Source organism: Moschus berezovskii, chromosome 1, assembly GCF_049115385.1.
Source record: "Moschus berezovskii isolate FMDL1 chromosome 1, NW_MosBer_1.0, whole genome shotgun sequence".
NCBI lineage: Eukaryota > Metazoa > Chordata > Mammalia > Artiodactyla > Moschidae > Moschus > Moschus berezovskii.
Window position 1 is genome coordinate 65,225,856 of NC_142460.1, and position 16,534 is coordinate 65,242,389.

Genomic DNA, 16,534 nt, shown 5'->3' on the forward strand with positions numbered 1-16,534 from the left:
TCCGACTCTTTGGGACCCCGTGGACTACAGCATGCCAGGCTTCCCTGTCCTTCACCGTCTGGAGCTTGCTCAAACTCATGTCCATTGAGTCGGTGATGCCGTCCAACCATCTTGTCCTCTGTCGTCTCCTTCTCCTGCCTTCAGTGTTTCCCAGCATCAGGGTCTTTTCCAATGAGTTGCCTCTTTGCATCGGTGGCCAGAGTACCAGAGTTTCAGCATCAGTCCCTCCAATAAATATTTAGGATTAATTTCCTTTAGAATTGACTGATTTGATCTTCTTGCAGTCCAAGGGACTCTCGAATCATATGGTAAATTACAAATGTAGGTTTTTAAAGAACCATCCATACAGTTCTCCCTAGTGGCTCCACCAATTTACATTTCCACTAACAGTGTAGGAGGTTCCCCTTTCTCTGCACCCTCTCCGGCTTTTATTTGTAGCTTTTTTGATGGCCATTCTGACAGGTGTGAGGTAATACCTCATTATAGTTTTGATTTGCATTTCTCTATTAGCAATGTTGAGGATTTTTTCATGTGCCTTTTGGATATCTGTATGTCTTTGGGAAAATGTCTATTCAGGTCTTCTCATTTTTTAAATTGGGTTGTTTGAGTTTTCTGTTTGTTTTTTGATACTGAGTTGTATTAGGTCTTTATTTTGGAGGTTAATCCCTTGTTGATCACATTGTTTGCGAGTATTTTCTCCCATTTTGTGAGTTGTCTCTTTGTTTTGTTCATGGTTTCCTTTGCTGTACAAAAGCTTTTAAGTTTAATTAGGTCCCATTTGTTTATTTTTGTTTTTATTTTCATTACGCTAGGAGGTGGAAATATTGTGGTGATTTATGTCAGAGTGTTCTGCCTGTTTTAAGAGTTTTATAGTATCTGGTCTTACATTTAGGTCTTTAATCCATTTTGAGTTTATTTTTGTTTATGATGTTAAGAGAATGTCCTAATTTCACTCTTTAATATGTGGCTGTCCAGTTTTCCCAGCACCACTTACTGAAGAGACTTCTCTTTTCTCCACTGCCTCCTTTGTCATAGATTATTGACTAAATGCATGGGTTTATTTCTGGGCTTTCTGTCCTATTCCATTGATCTGCGTTTCTGTTTTTTGTCAGTAACATGCTGTTTTGCTTAATGTAGCTCTGTAGTACAGCCTAAAGTCAGCCTAATTCCTCCAGCTCTGTTTTCTTTCTCAAGATTGCTTTAGCTATTTGAGGTATGACCCATTTTGAATTGGTAATTTTTTGTATATGGTTTAAGAGTCCAGTTTTTTTTTTTTTTTTTGCCTCTAGCTATCCAGTTGTTTCATTGAATTGCCTTGGCATCTTTATTAAGATGAATTGGCCATATATATTCTTATATATATATGAACTAACTTACTGTGTTGGTTACTGTAACTTAGTAATAAGTCTTGAAGTCAGTATTAGTCCTTCAGCTTATTTTTCAAAATGGTTTAGACTAAGTCCTTTGTATCTCCAAACAAACTTCAGAATTACATTGTAAATTTCTATGGAACATAAGCCTGTCTGGGTTTTCATTGGAATTGCATTGAATCTGTGGAAAGTTGACATCTTACCAATACTGAATCACTGACTCGGAAATACGAGATATTTCTTCAGTTATTCAGGCCATCCTTAATTTCTCTCAGCAGTGTTGTTCATTCCAGAGCAAAGGTAATGCAAATCTTTTGTCCATTTTGTCCCTAAAGCCTACAAGTTTTTTAATGCTGCACTATTGTTTTGTAAACTTATTTCTTGTTTTTTCATTGCTAGCATATAAAATAGAATTTATTTTTATATGTGCTCTTTTATTCTGAAACCTTGCTAAACTCCTTCTAGCAGCTTTTTATGTTTGTATTCTATATGATTTTTCACATAGATGATCATGTCTGCAAATACAGTATACAAAATAAATAAGCTCCTTCCTTTTTTTCCAATCTGTTTTTTTTTTTTCTGTCCTGTAACATTGTCTAGAACCTCTAGTACAGTTCTGAGTAGACTTGTGCATGGACATATTTGTGTTGGTCCTGATTTAGAGGAAGCATTTAGTCTTTCAAAGATGCGCTCTATGATTGGGGAAATTCCTTTCTGTTGCTAGTGTGCTGAGAGTTTTTATCTGGAAAGGATGTGGGATTTTTTTCAGATGCTTTTCCTGCCTTTACTGAGACAAACGTCTTTTTCCTTCTTTAGTCTATGTTTATTTATACTTTGTGAATTATATTGATTTGGGGATGGTAAACCAGCCTTGTATTTCTGGGATAATCTTCACTTGACCATAGTATATTAAGGTCTGCTCTTATTCTTTTTTCTACTGTTTACTTTGCGTTTCATTTGCTCTTACTTTTCTAGTTTTTTAAAGTGGGGCTTAGGTTTATTGAAGACCTTTCATCCTTTCTGATAGAGTTGTTTTAGTGCTATAAATTTCCCTCTAAGTATTGCTTTAGTTGCATTACAAATCTTTGATATATTTTCATTTTCATTTAGTTTAAAATACTGTCTTATTTGCCTTTTAATGTTTTCTTTGATCCAAGGATAATTTATGTTAATTTTGAAATATTTGAGATATTCCAGATCTGTTATTGCTTTCTAATTTGATTCCATTGTGGCCAGATAACATACACTGTATAATTTAAATACTTCTAAATTTGTTTTATGAGATTGTTTTATGGCCCATACTATGTTCTGTCTTAGTAAATGTTCCATGTGCCCTTGAAAAGAATGTGTGTTCGGCTGCTGTTATATGTAGAGTGTTCTATTAATGTCAGTTAAGTCACATTGGGTGATAGTGTTTTTAAGTCTTCTGTATCTTAGTTGTCTTTTGTTTTCATTTTTCTGTCAGTTATTAACAGAGGGGTGTTGATATCTTGGAGCATAATTGTGGATTTGTCTATTTCTCATTACAGTTCTTTCATTTTGCTTCAGGTATGTTGAAGTTCTCTTATTAGGTGCATATTTAGGGATGTTATGTCATCTTGTTGAATGTCACTTTTATTCATTATGAAATTAACAATTTGTATCCCTGGAATAAATCCCACTTGATCACAGTGTATGATCTTTTTATATATTGTTGAATTCAGTCTGCTAATATTTTGTTCAGGGTTTTTACATCTATATTCATCAGAGACATTGGCCTCTAATTTTTTATGTGATACCTTTTTTCTTTTTTTGGCTGACTGTGCTGTGCTGCCTGTAGGGTCTCAGTTCCCGAACCAGGGGGCGAACCTGTGACCCCCACAATGGAAGAATGGAATTCAAGCAACTGAACTGCCAGGGAACTCCCTTTTTGTGTGTTGTGTTTGTCTGATTTTGGTATCAGGGTGATGCTGGTCTTATAGAATGAATTTAGGGGACTGTTCCCTCCTTTTCAGTTTAAAAGTAATTAAAATTTTTTAAAATTAAAAAGTGGATAGATATTAACTCTTTTTTGTTTGGTAGAATTCCCCTGTAAAACTGACCAGTCCTAGACTTTTGCTGAACGTTTTGATAACTAATTAAATTTTACTACTAATGATTGGTCTGTTTAGATTATCAGTTTCTTCTTGATTCATTCTTGAAAGATTGTACATTTCTAGAAATTTTTGTTTCTACTAGGTTTTCCTGGAGAAGGCAATGGCAAGCCACTCCAGTACTCTTGCCTAGAAAATCCCATGGATGGAGGAGCCTGGTAGGCTGCAGTCCATGGGATCGCTAAGGGTCGGACACGACTGAGCGACTTCACTTTCACTAGGTTTTCCTATTGGCATATAATTGTTTTTGTTTTCTAGCATGTAATTTTTTTAATCTGTGATACTGGTTCTAATTTCTCCTCTTTGGTTTCTTTCATTTGGGTTCTGTTTTCTTAAAGAGCTTGGGTAAAGGCTTGTCAATTTTCTTTTCAAAAAGCTAACTGTTGGTGTATTGATTTTTTTTTTTTTGGTCTCTGTTTCATTTTTGATCTTTATTAATTCCTTCTTTCTGCTCACTTTGGGCTTTGTATGTTCTTTTGTAGTTCTTTTAGATGTAGGTTGAAATTTTTCTTGCTTCTTGAGGTAGGCCCGTTTTGCTATAAACTTCCCTCTCAAAACTTTTGCTTGCTGCATCGCATAGATTTTGGAATGTTGTGTTTTTATATGTCTCGAAGTATTCTTGATTTCCTTTTTGAAAAGACATTTCCCCTTTATATAGGATTCCTACAACAGATAGTAGCAGATGGATTTTTATTTTTATTTTTTTATTTATTTATTTATTTTTTTTAACTAGGCTCAGACACATCTTTATTCATCAAAATAGGAACCATTACAATCAACACATTTTGCCAATGAGAAGTAAGTTGGTTTATTCCTATAGAATAAAAATCCATGCTTTGGGGTTCAACAAACTCTTGCAGAGTATTTTCTGCCTCCCACTGGTTGTGGAAGCGTTTTCCCTGCAAAAAGCCATTGAGAGCTTGAAGAAGGGGTATGGTGGATGAGGCAAAACTTGGTAGTCCAATTTGTCCAACTTTTGAATCATTGGTTGTGTGACATATAATCAGGTGTTGTCGTGGCGAAGCATCGGGCCTCATCTGTTGACCAATACTAATTGCAAGTGTTGCAGTTTTCAGTGCATCTCATCGATTTGCTGAGCATACTTTTCAGATGTAATGGTTTCACTGGGATTCAGAAAGCTGTAGTGGATCAGATGGGCAGCAGACCACCAAACAGTGACTATTAGATATTTTTTGGTGCAAGTTTGGCTTTGGGAAGTGCTTTAGAGCTTCTCAGTCTAACCACTGAGTTGGTTATCGCTGATTGTCATATAAAATCCATTTTTCATCATACGTCAGAATCTGATCAAGAAATGGTTCATTGCTGTTCCATAGAATAAGAGAAGACGACACTTCAAAATGACAATTCTTTTGATTTGCAGTCAGCTCATGAGGCACTCACTCACCGAGCTTTTGTACCTTTCCAATTTGCTTCAAATACCAAATGACCATAGAATGGTGGACGCTAGGTTCTTTGACAACTTGTGTAGTTGTAAGAGGATCAGCTTTGATGACCGTTCTCAAGCAGTCATTATAAATTTTCAATGGCCAGCCACTATGACCCTCATCTTCAAGGCTCTTGTCTCCTTTGCAAAACTTCTTGAAGCACCACTGCATTGTACGTTCACTAGCAGTTTCTAGGCCAAATGCGTTGCTGATGCTGCGGGTTGTCTCCACTGCTTTATGACTTCGAACTCAAGAAAATAGCTCGAATTTGCTTTTCATCTTTTGCTGCATGATTGACAGAGGAGGGAGGCTCATCATCAGATGTAGAGCTGAGGTTCAGGGCAAGCTCAGCAACTCTTTTCTTCTGCTTCTTGAGAGGGGCAGTGCATTCTGAATCATTTCTCCTCTTCATTGTTGGCTGAGGGAAGAGGGCGACCTGCCAAGGAGCGGAGAGCGGGGGGCGGTCAGGCTGCCGATGCCGCCGCCGCCAGGCCTGGCCCAGCCGCTGCCAGAGCCGCCGCCTCCTCCCTCAGTTTCGCTTCCCCACTAGCCCGCCCCGGTCCGCTGGCCGCCTCGTCGCGCTCGGGTCCCGCCCTGCGGGCCGCAGATGGATTTTTAAAACTTGTTTTTGCATTTCATTACTAATCATCCTTTTATTATTATCAGGTCATCTTGCCTTCTGGTGCATTTGAAGACTATGAAAGGAAATGAATGAAGTAGTCATCTCCTATTCCGTTCCGTTGCTCAGTCGTGTCCGACTCTTTGCGACCCCGTGGACTATAGCCTACCAGGCTTCTCCCTCCATGGGATTCTCCAGGCAAGAATACTGGAGTGGGTTACCGTTTCCTTCTCCAGGGGATCTTCCCGACCCAGGGATCGAACCCGGGTCTCCCGCATTGGTGGCAGACGCTTTAACCTCTGAGCCACCAGGGAAGCCCCATCTCCTATTAGGAAGTAATATTGTTTGTATTCTTAGAAACTGAGTGGCAACATAGTCTCTGATTTCACCTTGAAGAAAATGGTATCTGACCAAAATGAACCTTGAACTTGGTCCACCTGAATTGGAAGAACATTGCAATATAAGGCCATGAAAAAGGTGTTAACTGTGATTCCTTCACTCCCTGACTTTCAATGAGTTAGGCAGTGATGCTTTCTTTGTGTTAATACTTTGAAGTATGCTGTCACATTTTGGACATCTGTCACCTGCAGTTTAGTTAAGACAATACGTTAGCTAATGGAACTGATTCCCTTACAAGCTTGATAACAGATGCTGAAATAAATCAGGATGTGCAGTCAGTCATGAAAATGTGACTTGACTCTAGCCGAGGTATTTGAAGTTGAGTGCTAACAGATAATAGGTGTTGCATTGGTTACAAATTAATAAATTACTAACATTCCTTGTTTTAAAATGACTGAATAGTAGTCATATTGTGACATCAAATGGTTATTTAGGGAAGGACTCCTTGCTGCCGCCAAGTTAGGTCTGTGCAAAGTACACTAAGTGAAAAGGGTTTCTGAATGAATGTTTTGCTATACTGGCACTAGGTTTTTGTTTTTTTGTCTTTTATGCTGCTCCTTAAGCACTGCTGTATAGGTTTTGGTCGTGAGTGGGTTTGATGAAAGCCAAGAGATGACAAGGGAAAAGAAATGTGTTTTGTGATGTCTGCACTAACCACAACATATTGCCAGGATAGCAGGCTTAATCCGGGCTTTTACCTTTTATGCTGTATACCTTTGTGTCACAACGTCTTGGCAAATTATCTTCATTTCTTCTTGAGTGGAGATTGGAGGATAAGTAAAAGGTGGTTGTTGAAGAAAATTCACTTTAGGGATAAAATGGTCTTGTAAAAATCAGGAAGTAGAAAATTTGGCCCCAGATCTACAGTCAAATTACTAAAATATGTACATGTGAGAACATTACCTCCCGGCCAATGATTACTTGGTAGCTAGTTCATAATTCGCCAAATGAGTATGAATCCGGAAGAATGGAATGTGATGGGCAAGGGCAGTGTTGTGATCCTAGGTCTTTGACATAATTTTTCAAATGTATTCCTTTGTGTGCTGTTACTCTTAATATTCTGTCTGTAGGATCATTCTCAGCGTTTCTCACTCAAAACAAAAACCATGCCATCTGCAAAAACTCATTGCTTTTCACCTAGTTATTTAAAGGAGTCATTTCTACTCACTAATTATTATCTTTCAGTTTCTTTTCAGATCCTTGAAGCCAGATTCTCTCCCTCACCATTCTAGTGACGCTTCTCTGTCAGATTACTGGTGATCTCTGTGCAGACCTGTCCATTTGGCCTCTTGAAATGCAACACCGACGTGACCTTGGTCTTACCATCTCTGACCACTTTTTCATTGCCATCTTTCTCCCTTAGATGTTAATGTTTGTCAGTTTTATCGTAGTACTTTTTGTCCTGATGTAATCTCATTTACATACATGGTCTATTTAACATCATAAGCTGATAATCCTCATATGTGGTTTTACTATTGGTGTCTCCTTACCAGTTTAAAAAAACAGCTTCATCTTGTTGGACTCAACTTCAACTTGGATGACTTATTTTCAGCTCAGACTACTATCCCTTCACTTAGTTTTTCGTGTTGTTTTGTGGTGTCATCTTCCAGAATGTTCCTGACCTAAATCTTCATTATTACTCGAGGCTTAGTGGAAGTTATTACTGTCCTGTTTCCATACTGTAGTGTATATAACTTTATATAATTTTATGCCATAAAAGCAGCTCAGTGTTGGGGCTCCTTGAGCCACCCAGTGGGTTCTCAGTAAGTGTTGAGTTGAAGTGAATTCATTCCTACAGTTTGCACTTGTACATGACATGTGCAAGTCTTCTGGTGAAATAACTTCATATTCTGGAGTGGTTCCCTTATTTAAGGGATTCTAATCTGGAAAGATTCAGGACATAGGGTAGCTTCATATAATTTAGAGCTGGATCAGACCTTCCTTTACTTAAGATCACATAGCCAGTGGAAAGCTGTGTTAGTTAGAACCAAAGTCACCAGATGCTCAGGCCAATAATACTTTTACTTGCACTATGCTGTTGCCCAGAATAGACACTGTAATCCTCTCAACTCATGAAAGTTAAGCATGAGATGAAGTCATAAAATCTAAAAACATGTAGAGATGAGTAGTCCATTCATGCCTTGCACACAGAGGCACTGATAGCTTTTCTTCCAGACTGTCCTTTCAAAGATGTCTGTATAAAGTGAACAGCTTTAGAAGACAGAAACTTTCTGGAACGTAAGATTAGACAGGTCTGTTTATAAACTAGCACAGTAATAATAATGTTTCCCGCTGATGCAAAAGTTAGGCAGGTTTTCAAGTGGCCAGTTCATTAAAATTTGGGTCTCCTAAGCTCAAGAGTTTCTCAGTTATAACACAGATCCACTCTGCGTGTGACCTCCACTCCGCATGTTACTCCAGGTCACCTCCATGAGGTGTGGGTGCAAAGCGAACATGAAGCTTGCGCTGCTTAGTGTGTTCTAAGTAAGTAGATCCATCATCTCTCACCTAGGGTCTCACATCTTCTGGTAGCATTCATGAAACTACTTAGTAGGGCAAAATCTGACCCTTTCCAGTTCTTGTTGTAAAGCAGGTATTCTGAGAATTAAAATTGGGTAAAATTTGCTTAATATAGCAGTTCATGGATCTGTGCAGAGACTCCCACCTGCTCTATCTGATCCCCACCTTGCTTTAAAGTTTCTAGTCCCCCAAATGGTGTCCAGGAGTCTGTTTCAATTGTGGTCTTCCTCCCCTCTATGCTATAGAAACCTTACCTGCCAAACCCTCCCGTGGACTCTAGGACAGCACTTGCAGATTCATGGAATATTCCAGTGCTAGCAAAAGAAAAAAAAAAAAACCAAAAACTGGAGAAACCAAGTCATGTCCCTGGCCTCTGAAAGGCAGCTGTCATATTTGCCCACAGCCTCTTCTCACCTTGAACTTCCCTCCTTTGGTTGGCACAGTTCCTGTCCCGAGTCCCGCTGGCAGGAAGGTAGTCTAGAAGGGTCAACCCCCAGCAGAATTTGTGCACTGTCTCCTTGAAATAAATGAAAACATTTGGAAATAGCACCTTACTTTTGATATTTCTTCTTGGTACTGGCAGAGGCATCTCAATTTTCTTTACCTCATGAAGAGCAGGCGTTGGCCTGGTGATTTTACCATGATCACATGGATTTTCCATCACAAATGCCCCATCTCTTGACTGAATCTTCAGCCTGCCTGAAATGCCTTTGGCCAAAGTGTAAGTGCATGTGAGGTCATGCTGAACTTTGCAATACTCAAAAATTATTCAATTACAGGCTGCCTTGTACATAATAGTGAAAGAATTGGTTTCCTATGGCTGTCATAAAAACAACAGAAACTTACTTTCTCATAGTTCTGAAGGCCAGAAGTCCAAAATCAGTTTCACTGGACTGAAATCAGGGTGTCAGCAGGGCCACGCTCTGCTCTAGGGCAGAATCCATTCTTGCTTTTTGAGCTCCTGGTGGCTGCCAGCATTCCTTGGCCTGGGGCCACAGCACTCTGACCTCTGTCTGTTGTCATACTGTCTTCTCTTCTGTCTGAAATCTCTTTTACAAAGACACTTGTAACTGTATCTGGGGTCCACCTAGATAACCCAGGATATTTTCTCAATCATGAGATTAACTGAATAACACCCGTAAGTCCATTTTTGCCCTATAAGGTAACAGTTTCCAGGGATCACATGAATATCTTCTGGAGGACCACTATTCATTCTGTCACTGTGTGTAAAGCCTTAAAAATAGACCAAGTTAATAACATTCAGAAAACTAAGATCATGGCATCTGGTCCCATCACTTCATGGCAAATAGATGGGGAAACAGTGAGAGACTTTATTTTGGGGGGCTCCAAAATCGCTGCAGATGGTGACTGCAGCCATGAAATTAAAAGACGCTTACTCCTTGGAAGGAAAGTTATGACCAACCTAGACAGCGTATTAAAAAGCAGAGACATTAGTTTGCCAATGAAGGTCCATCTAGTCAAGGCTATGGTTTTTCCAGTGGTCATGTATGGATGTGAGAGTTGGATTATAAAGCAAGCTGAGTGCCGAAGAATTGATGCTTTTGAACTGTGGTGCTGGCGAAGACTCTTGAGAGTCCCTTAGACTGCAAGGAGATCCAACCAGTCCATCGTAAAGGAGATCAGTCCTGGGTGTTCACTGGAAGGTCTGATGTTGAAGCTGAAACTCCAGTACTTTGGCCACCTGATGCAAAGAGCTGACTCATTTGAAAAGACCCTGATGCTGGGAAAGATTGAGGGCAGGAGGAGAAGGGGATGATAGAGTATGAGATGGTTGGATGGCATCACTGACACAATGGACATGAGTTTGGGTAGGCTCCGGGAGTTGGTGTTGGACAGGAAGGCCTGGAGTGCTGCAGCTCATGGGATCACAAAGAGTCAGACACGACTGAGCTATAGAACTGACTGAACTGTTCAAACAGTTTTGCAAAGAATTAAAGGTAGGGTTGATTAGTTATTAGCTCTCCCATTACCATTCCCATATTGTTTCTTTATTAAATACAAAGACCATACAACTCAATTTACCCAGGACAGTCTTGAGTAATTACTACTTTCATTATTACTCAAAAATTTTTTGGGTAATTATACAGTCTTCCTGTTTATAAACAGCCTTAAGAAAATGACAATTAGTTGAGCTCTCCTGTGAAAAACAACTATTTACAATTTGAATTTCCATCTACCTGAATTGTGTTATAGAGCCAAAGCTGCTTAGTACTGCACTGAGATCTCTTACCTATTCATATCACAAATACCCAAGGATGGTAGGATTTTTCAGACTACAAGACCAAGTGGCTGAAGACTGATCAAAACTCACTGGTAAGGGGAAAAAAAAACAAGCCCTCACTGGTGAAACCAGTTTGAGAATAAGCTGAGTCACAGGGCTCAGGTTTGCTTGGTAACCTTCCAGGCTGTTGTGTAGTACAAGTAAGGTAAAGGTAGGAATAGAGTAAGTTGGTTCTACTAGCTGTTTCTTAGAGCTTTTGTTTCACCAGGAAGAAGAATGGGAAACTCCATCTTTAATACCGAAAACTTACTGTGTTTCATATACAAACGTGTCAAATATGTCAAAGTCAGCTTGAGCCCACAAGAGAATGACTGAATTTACCAAATACTATGGTAAATGAATAAACTGCCTAGCCTTCTATTTAAAGAATAGATTGAAAAGCTTGAATGTAATATTTATTTGGTGAATTTACATGTGAGGTTATTTACAAAAGATACAGACAGATGCAGCTTTCAGTGCAGTTTCAGATATTTTTCAGAACAGGCAATAGTCCATGAGGATCTGGAATGATAGTATCAAATGGTACATGCTTCAGTTTCCTTTGTGTGTTTTCTACCAAACCCCAAGGGGCAGGAAGAGAGAAGAAAATATCAGTGTTAATGTAAATACAGCCATGCAAATAAAAACTGTTTTAAGCCAGAGGTTGTTCAGAGATGTAGAACATTTCTGTATTCAGGGGTTATTACAGTAGGTGCTTAATTTAAAATCTACAATGCAGAGCACTCCCACTTTCCATGATCCAAGCCATCTTAAATTATATTCATTGCCCCCACCAATTAGTTAGAGGCCTCTCAATATTTTCCAGACTCTGACTTTGGAAAGGAGTCATTTCTAGTAGCTTCTAAAAAGATAGCATTTTTGACAAAATCTTTTTGGTTTCAATAGGATAAAGCACCTTTTTAAAGAGGGGTAAAATGCTCATTTACTCCCAACAATGTAAACTCTAATTAGATAACATTTCCAGAAAAGTACAACTGACAGCTTGCTCTTTTATTCTACTCAGACCTAAGTAAACCTCTTCCCACCCTGAATATCTCAAAACCACCATAAATATCTCAAAGGACATTCTTTAAGAACACCCCACACCCCACCAGAAAAATCCAGCATATAAGAAAAGGAAGATCTATCAAAGTGACATGTTGAAAAAACAAACTGATTGCTAAGGAAGTGGGTGAGGTAAAGGTAAAATGAATGAAACAAAAACCTGCCGTCGGTATCCCTGGACATGCTTAAAGACCAAAGTTAGTTCAAAACTAAAATACATGCCAATGTCCTCAGCATCTTTGAAAATACTGGCTCAAAATCCCTTAAGTACACATAGCCATAGTTAAGAAGCATTAAACTCGTAACTTCAGGAAATACTATGCTTCTAGACATGAGACTTTCATCCTTTTTTAACTGTTAGCCACAGTTTCTTCACTAGAAATTTTAAGCTAATTACTTATTACATTTCATCTTTATATATATATATAAAACCAATCTTTGTTTTCTTTAAAAAGTACACTATTAAATAGTACACTATTAATAGTACCTATTAAATAGGAGAAAATAACCATGGACCATTATAAACACATTTTCATTTCATCTTACCTCATGCCTGGTCTGCTCTCCCTTTAATACTCGGTCTTCTACATATACATCAACTAGAATATCTTGCTTCTGCATGATTTACTGTATGAAAAAGAGCTACTGTAGATTTTAAGAATGATGTACATTATCTATTAGAGTTGAAGGGGGTCAGAAGATTTAAGCTTTGCCACCGTGTCTAACATTCTGCAGAATCAGAGGCATTGTGCATGCTGACAGTGGTTTAAAGGGTCTCAATTTTGCTGCCGTAAAAACAAAATCCCCACTTAAGCTTTGTTTCCTTCAGAGGAATCAACTGAAAGGGATTAACCAAATCTAAAAGAATCCTATTTTACAGCACGTACTATGTTAATTAAAAAACCAACATGCTGTAAAACTGTAGAATATTCATATATATACACATACACGCACACAAAGACAAAATCAACCAGCACATATTCACCCTCCCACCCCCTCAGAAAAAAAGTCAAATCAACAAATCAAAGTTTTTATTTGCATGGCCAATTGTCATTTGTACTCTTTGCAACTTTATTTTCATATACCTTTAACAGTTTCTAAGCTTTTGTTGCACAGGGAATAAAAGCTGCCACACCGCAAACTTTCTTCAACAGCCACTCCCACAACACCTAAACATGAGACAGCTGTAACAAAGGACAACAGCACAAATGGAAACACGAAGTCCCACCATTCAGCACAGTTCACAAAAGTGTCTTCAGGGTTCAGTTGAAGAGGGGTAAACTTCTAAAAAGAGGGTCATTTTCCTTCCCCCATATTTTATAATGTTGGTGGTTTTAATCCATATTTCTTTGCAACTTCTGTCTGGGCATGGGCAGCATCACAAAGTGAGTACAGATGAGCCATCTCCATTTCTGACTTGGCCAGGTTAACAGCTCTGTTGAACATGTCAATGGCTTTCTCCATGTTTCCTCTAAAACAAAAAACAAACGAAAATTACATGGAGCTGACCTTTAAGTTTCAACCATGATACTAATAAAATGCTTCTTTAAAACAAGATGATGCCTATCATACAGAAAACAATGAATGTTAGCTACTATTACAAATACAGGACTTCCCTGGTGGCTCAGATGGTAAAGAATCTGCCTGCAATGCGGGAGACCCGGGCTTGATTGCTGGGTCAGTAGGAAATGGCAACCCACTCCAGTATGCTTGCCTGGAGAGTCCCATGGACAGAGGAGCCTGGTGGACTGCACTCCATGGGGTCACAAAGAGTTGGACATGACTGAATACTATATGTGCTTATATCACTTGTGGCCTTTGTTTACAGATAAGGACAGTGAGACTACAAAAATTCAATGACTTATTTAAAATGCTGATCACATCTGGCTCCTCTAATCCAGCCACAAAGGTCTCCTTGAGTTCATTCACGCTAACAAAGGTCAGACTATTTATTGCTTTTCTGCCTGATTCTAGTCAAATCCTCACTTTTCTAATAAGGCCCAGTTCAACTACTGACTAGAATACCTTCATGAAAAATATTTTTCCCTTCCCCAGCAGGAATTGGCTGCTCCCTCTCCATTGTTCCCATAATTCTATCATCATCCTATGCACAGTCAGATGAATATATGCTTACACGAGTCTCTGTTGGTAAGTCACTAAGTCTTGTTCAACTCTTTACAACCCCATGGACTGTAGCATGCCTCTGTTCGTGTCCAGAGTTGGTGATGGTATCTAACCATCTCATTCTCTGCTGCCCGTTCTCCGCTTGCCCTCAATCTTTACCAGCATCAGGGTCTTTTCCAGTGAGTTGGGTCTTCCCATCAGGTGGCCAAACTACTGAAGCCTCAGCTTCAGTCCTTCCAATGAATATTTGGGGTTGATCTTCTTTAGGACTGACTGGTTTGATCTCCTTGCAGTCCAAGGGACTCTCAAGAGTCTTCTCCAGCCTCCACAGTTCAAAAGCACCAGTTCTTCAGCACTCATCCTTGTTTATGGTCCAACTCTCACATCTATACATGACTACTGGAAAAATTGTAGCTTTGACTATTTCAACCTTTGTTGGCACAGTGATGTCTGCTTTTTAATATGCTGTCTAGGTTTGTCATAGTTTCCCTTCCAAGGAGCAAGTGTCTTTTAATTTCATGTCTGCAGTCAATGTCCACAGTGATTTTGGAGTCTAAGAAAATAAAAACTGTCACTGCTTCCACTTTTTTCCCCTTCTATTCACCATGAAGTGATGGGACCAGATGCCATGATCTTAGCTTTTTTGAATGTTGAGTTTCAAGCCAGCTTTTTCACTCTCCTCTTTTCCCCTTCATCAAGAGGTTCTTTAGTTCCTCTCCACTTTTTGCCATTGGAAGGAAAGTTATGACCAACCTAGATAGCATATTAAAAGGCAGAGACATTACTTTGCCAACAAAGGTCCATCCAGTCAAGGCTATGGTTTTTCCAGTGGTCATATATGGATGTGAAAGTTGGACTGTTGAAGAAAGCTGAGCACCGAAGAGTTGATGCTTTTGAACTGTGGTGTTGGAGAAGACTCTTGAGAGTCCCTTGGACTGCAAGAAGATCCAACCAGTCCATCCTAGAGGAGATCAGTCCTGGGTGTTCATTGGAAGGACTGATGCTGAAGTTGAAACTCCAATACTTTGGCCACCTCATGCGAAGAGTTGACTCACTGGAAAAGACTGATGCTGGGAGGGATTGGGGGTAGGAGGAGAAGGGGACGACAGAGAATGAGATGGCTGGATGGCATCACCGACTCGATGGACATGAGTCTGACTAACTCCGGGAGTTGGTGATAGACAGGGAGGCCCGGTGTGCTGTGATTCATGGGGTCACAAAGAGTCAGACACGACTGAGCGACTGAATTGAACTGAACATTTATCTATTTGTAAAGCAGGATTTAGAATGGATTTCTTAAAGTACATTTCAAACACAGTTCATCAAACTCCATAAATCAGGGGCCCTTAACCCAGGCTCTATGAACAACTTCAGTTCAGAGAGTTTCCACATATGCATTATTCTAGGGAAAGCCCACATCTTTGTTCAAAAGATTAAGAACTACTACCCAATCATATTCTAGCATAAGAATATTTTATTCACATTAACTGGAAATTAAGAAATAATTTAATATTTATATGCAACTGTCAGAATGGTTCAAAAGAATCACAAAAATTTTCACACACACACACATATATTCTGCTTCCTCTGGAGCTGACAGAGAAGAGGACTCCAGGAGTGACTGAATATTATTAAGACAACTACTGGTTCCTGACAAGTGATGGCGGGAAGATCAGCTACTTTCGGCACCAGTGAAATATGGGTTCATCTCCTCTTTCTACTACTGGCTCACAATGTAACCTTATTAATTTAACCAGTCTAGGAATACAAAGATGGGCACAATAAAGGACAGAAATGGTATGGACTTAACAGAAGCAGAAGATATTAAGAAGAGGTGGCAAGAATACATAAGAAAACTATACAAAAAAGACCTTCATGACCCAGATAATCACAACGGTGTGATCACTCACCTAGAGCCAAACATCCTGGAATGTGAAGTCAAGTGGACCTTAAGAAGCATCACTACAAACAAAGCTAATGGAGGTGATGGAATTCCAGTTGAGCTCTTTCAAATCCTGAAAGATGATGCTGTGAAAGTGCTGCACTCAATATGCCAGCAAATTTGGAAAACTCAGCAGTGGCCACAGGATTGGAAAAGGTCAGTTTTTATTCCAATCCCAAAGAAAGGCAATGCCAAAGAATGCTCAAACTACCACACAATTGTGCTCATCTCACACACTAGTAAATTAATGCTTAAAATTCCCCAAGCCACGCTTCAACAGTACGTGAACCGTGAACTTCGAGATGTTCAAGCTGGATTTAGAAAAGTCAGAGGAACCAGAGATCAAATTGCCAATATCCGTTGGATCACTGAAAAAGCAAGAGAATTCCAGAAAAACGTCTACTTCTGCTTTATTGACTACGCCAAAGCCTTTAATGACTCTGTGGATTACAACAAACTGTGGAAAATTCTTCAAGAGATGGGATACCAGACCACCTAACCTGCCTCCTGAGAAATCTGTATGCAGGTCAGGAAGCAACAGTCAGAACTGGACATGAAACAACAGACTGGTTCCGAACCGGGAAAAGGAGCACATCAAGGCTGTATATTGTCACCCTATTTGTTTAACTTATATGCA

The 16,534-nt window shown here is 39.3% G+C and overlaps 1 protein-coding gene and 1 pseudogene across 2 annotated transcripts in view; both read right to left on the reverse strand.

The window, feature by feature from the left end:
• Window positions 1-3,358: 3,358 nt before the first annotated feature.
• Window positions 3,359-5,359, reverse strand: LOC148778739 (histone-lysine N-methyltransferase SETMAR pseudogene; annotated as a pseudogene).
• A 7,488-nt stretch (window positions 5,360-12,847) lies between these two features.
• TOMM70 (translocase of outer mitochondrial membrane 70) overlaps window positions 12,848-16,534 on the reverse strand; it is a 38,440-nt gene continuing 34,753 nt past the window's right edge. For both annotated transcript variants that reach the window (XM_055411912.2, XM_055411826.2), the window contains one exon: window positions 12,848-13,302. In XM_055411912.2, the coding sequence (XP_055267887.2) occupies window positions 13,279-13,302 (24 nt within the window). In that variant the 3' untranslated portion in view covers window positions 12,848-13,278. The remainder of the gene's footprint in view (window positions 13,303-16,534) is intronic.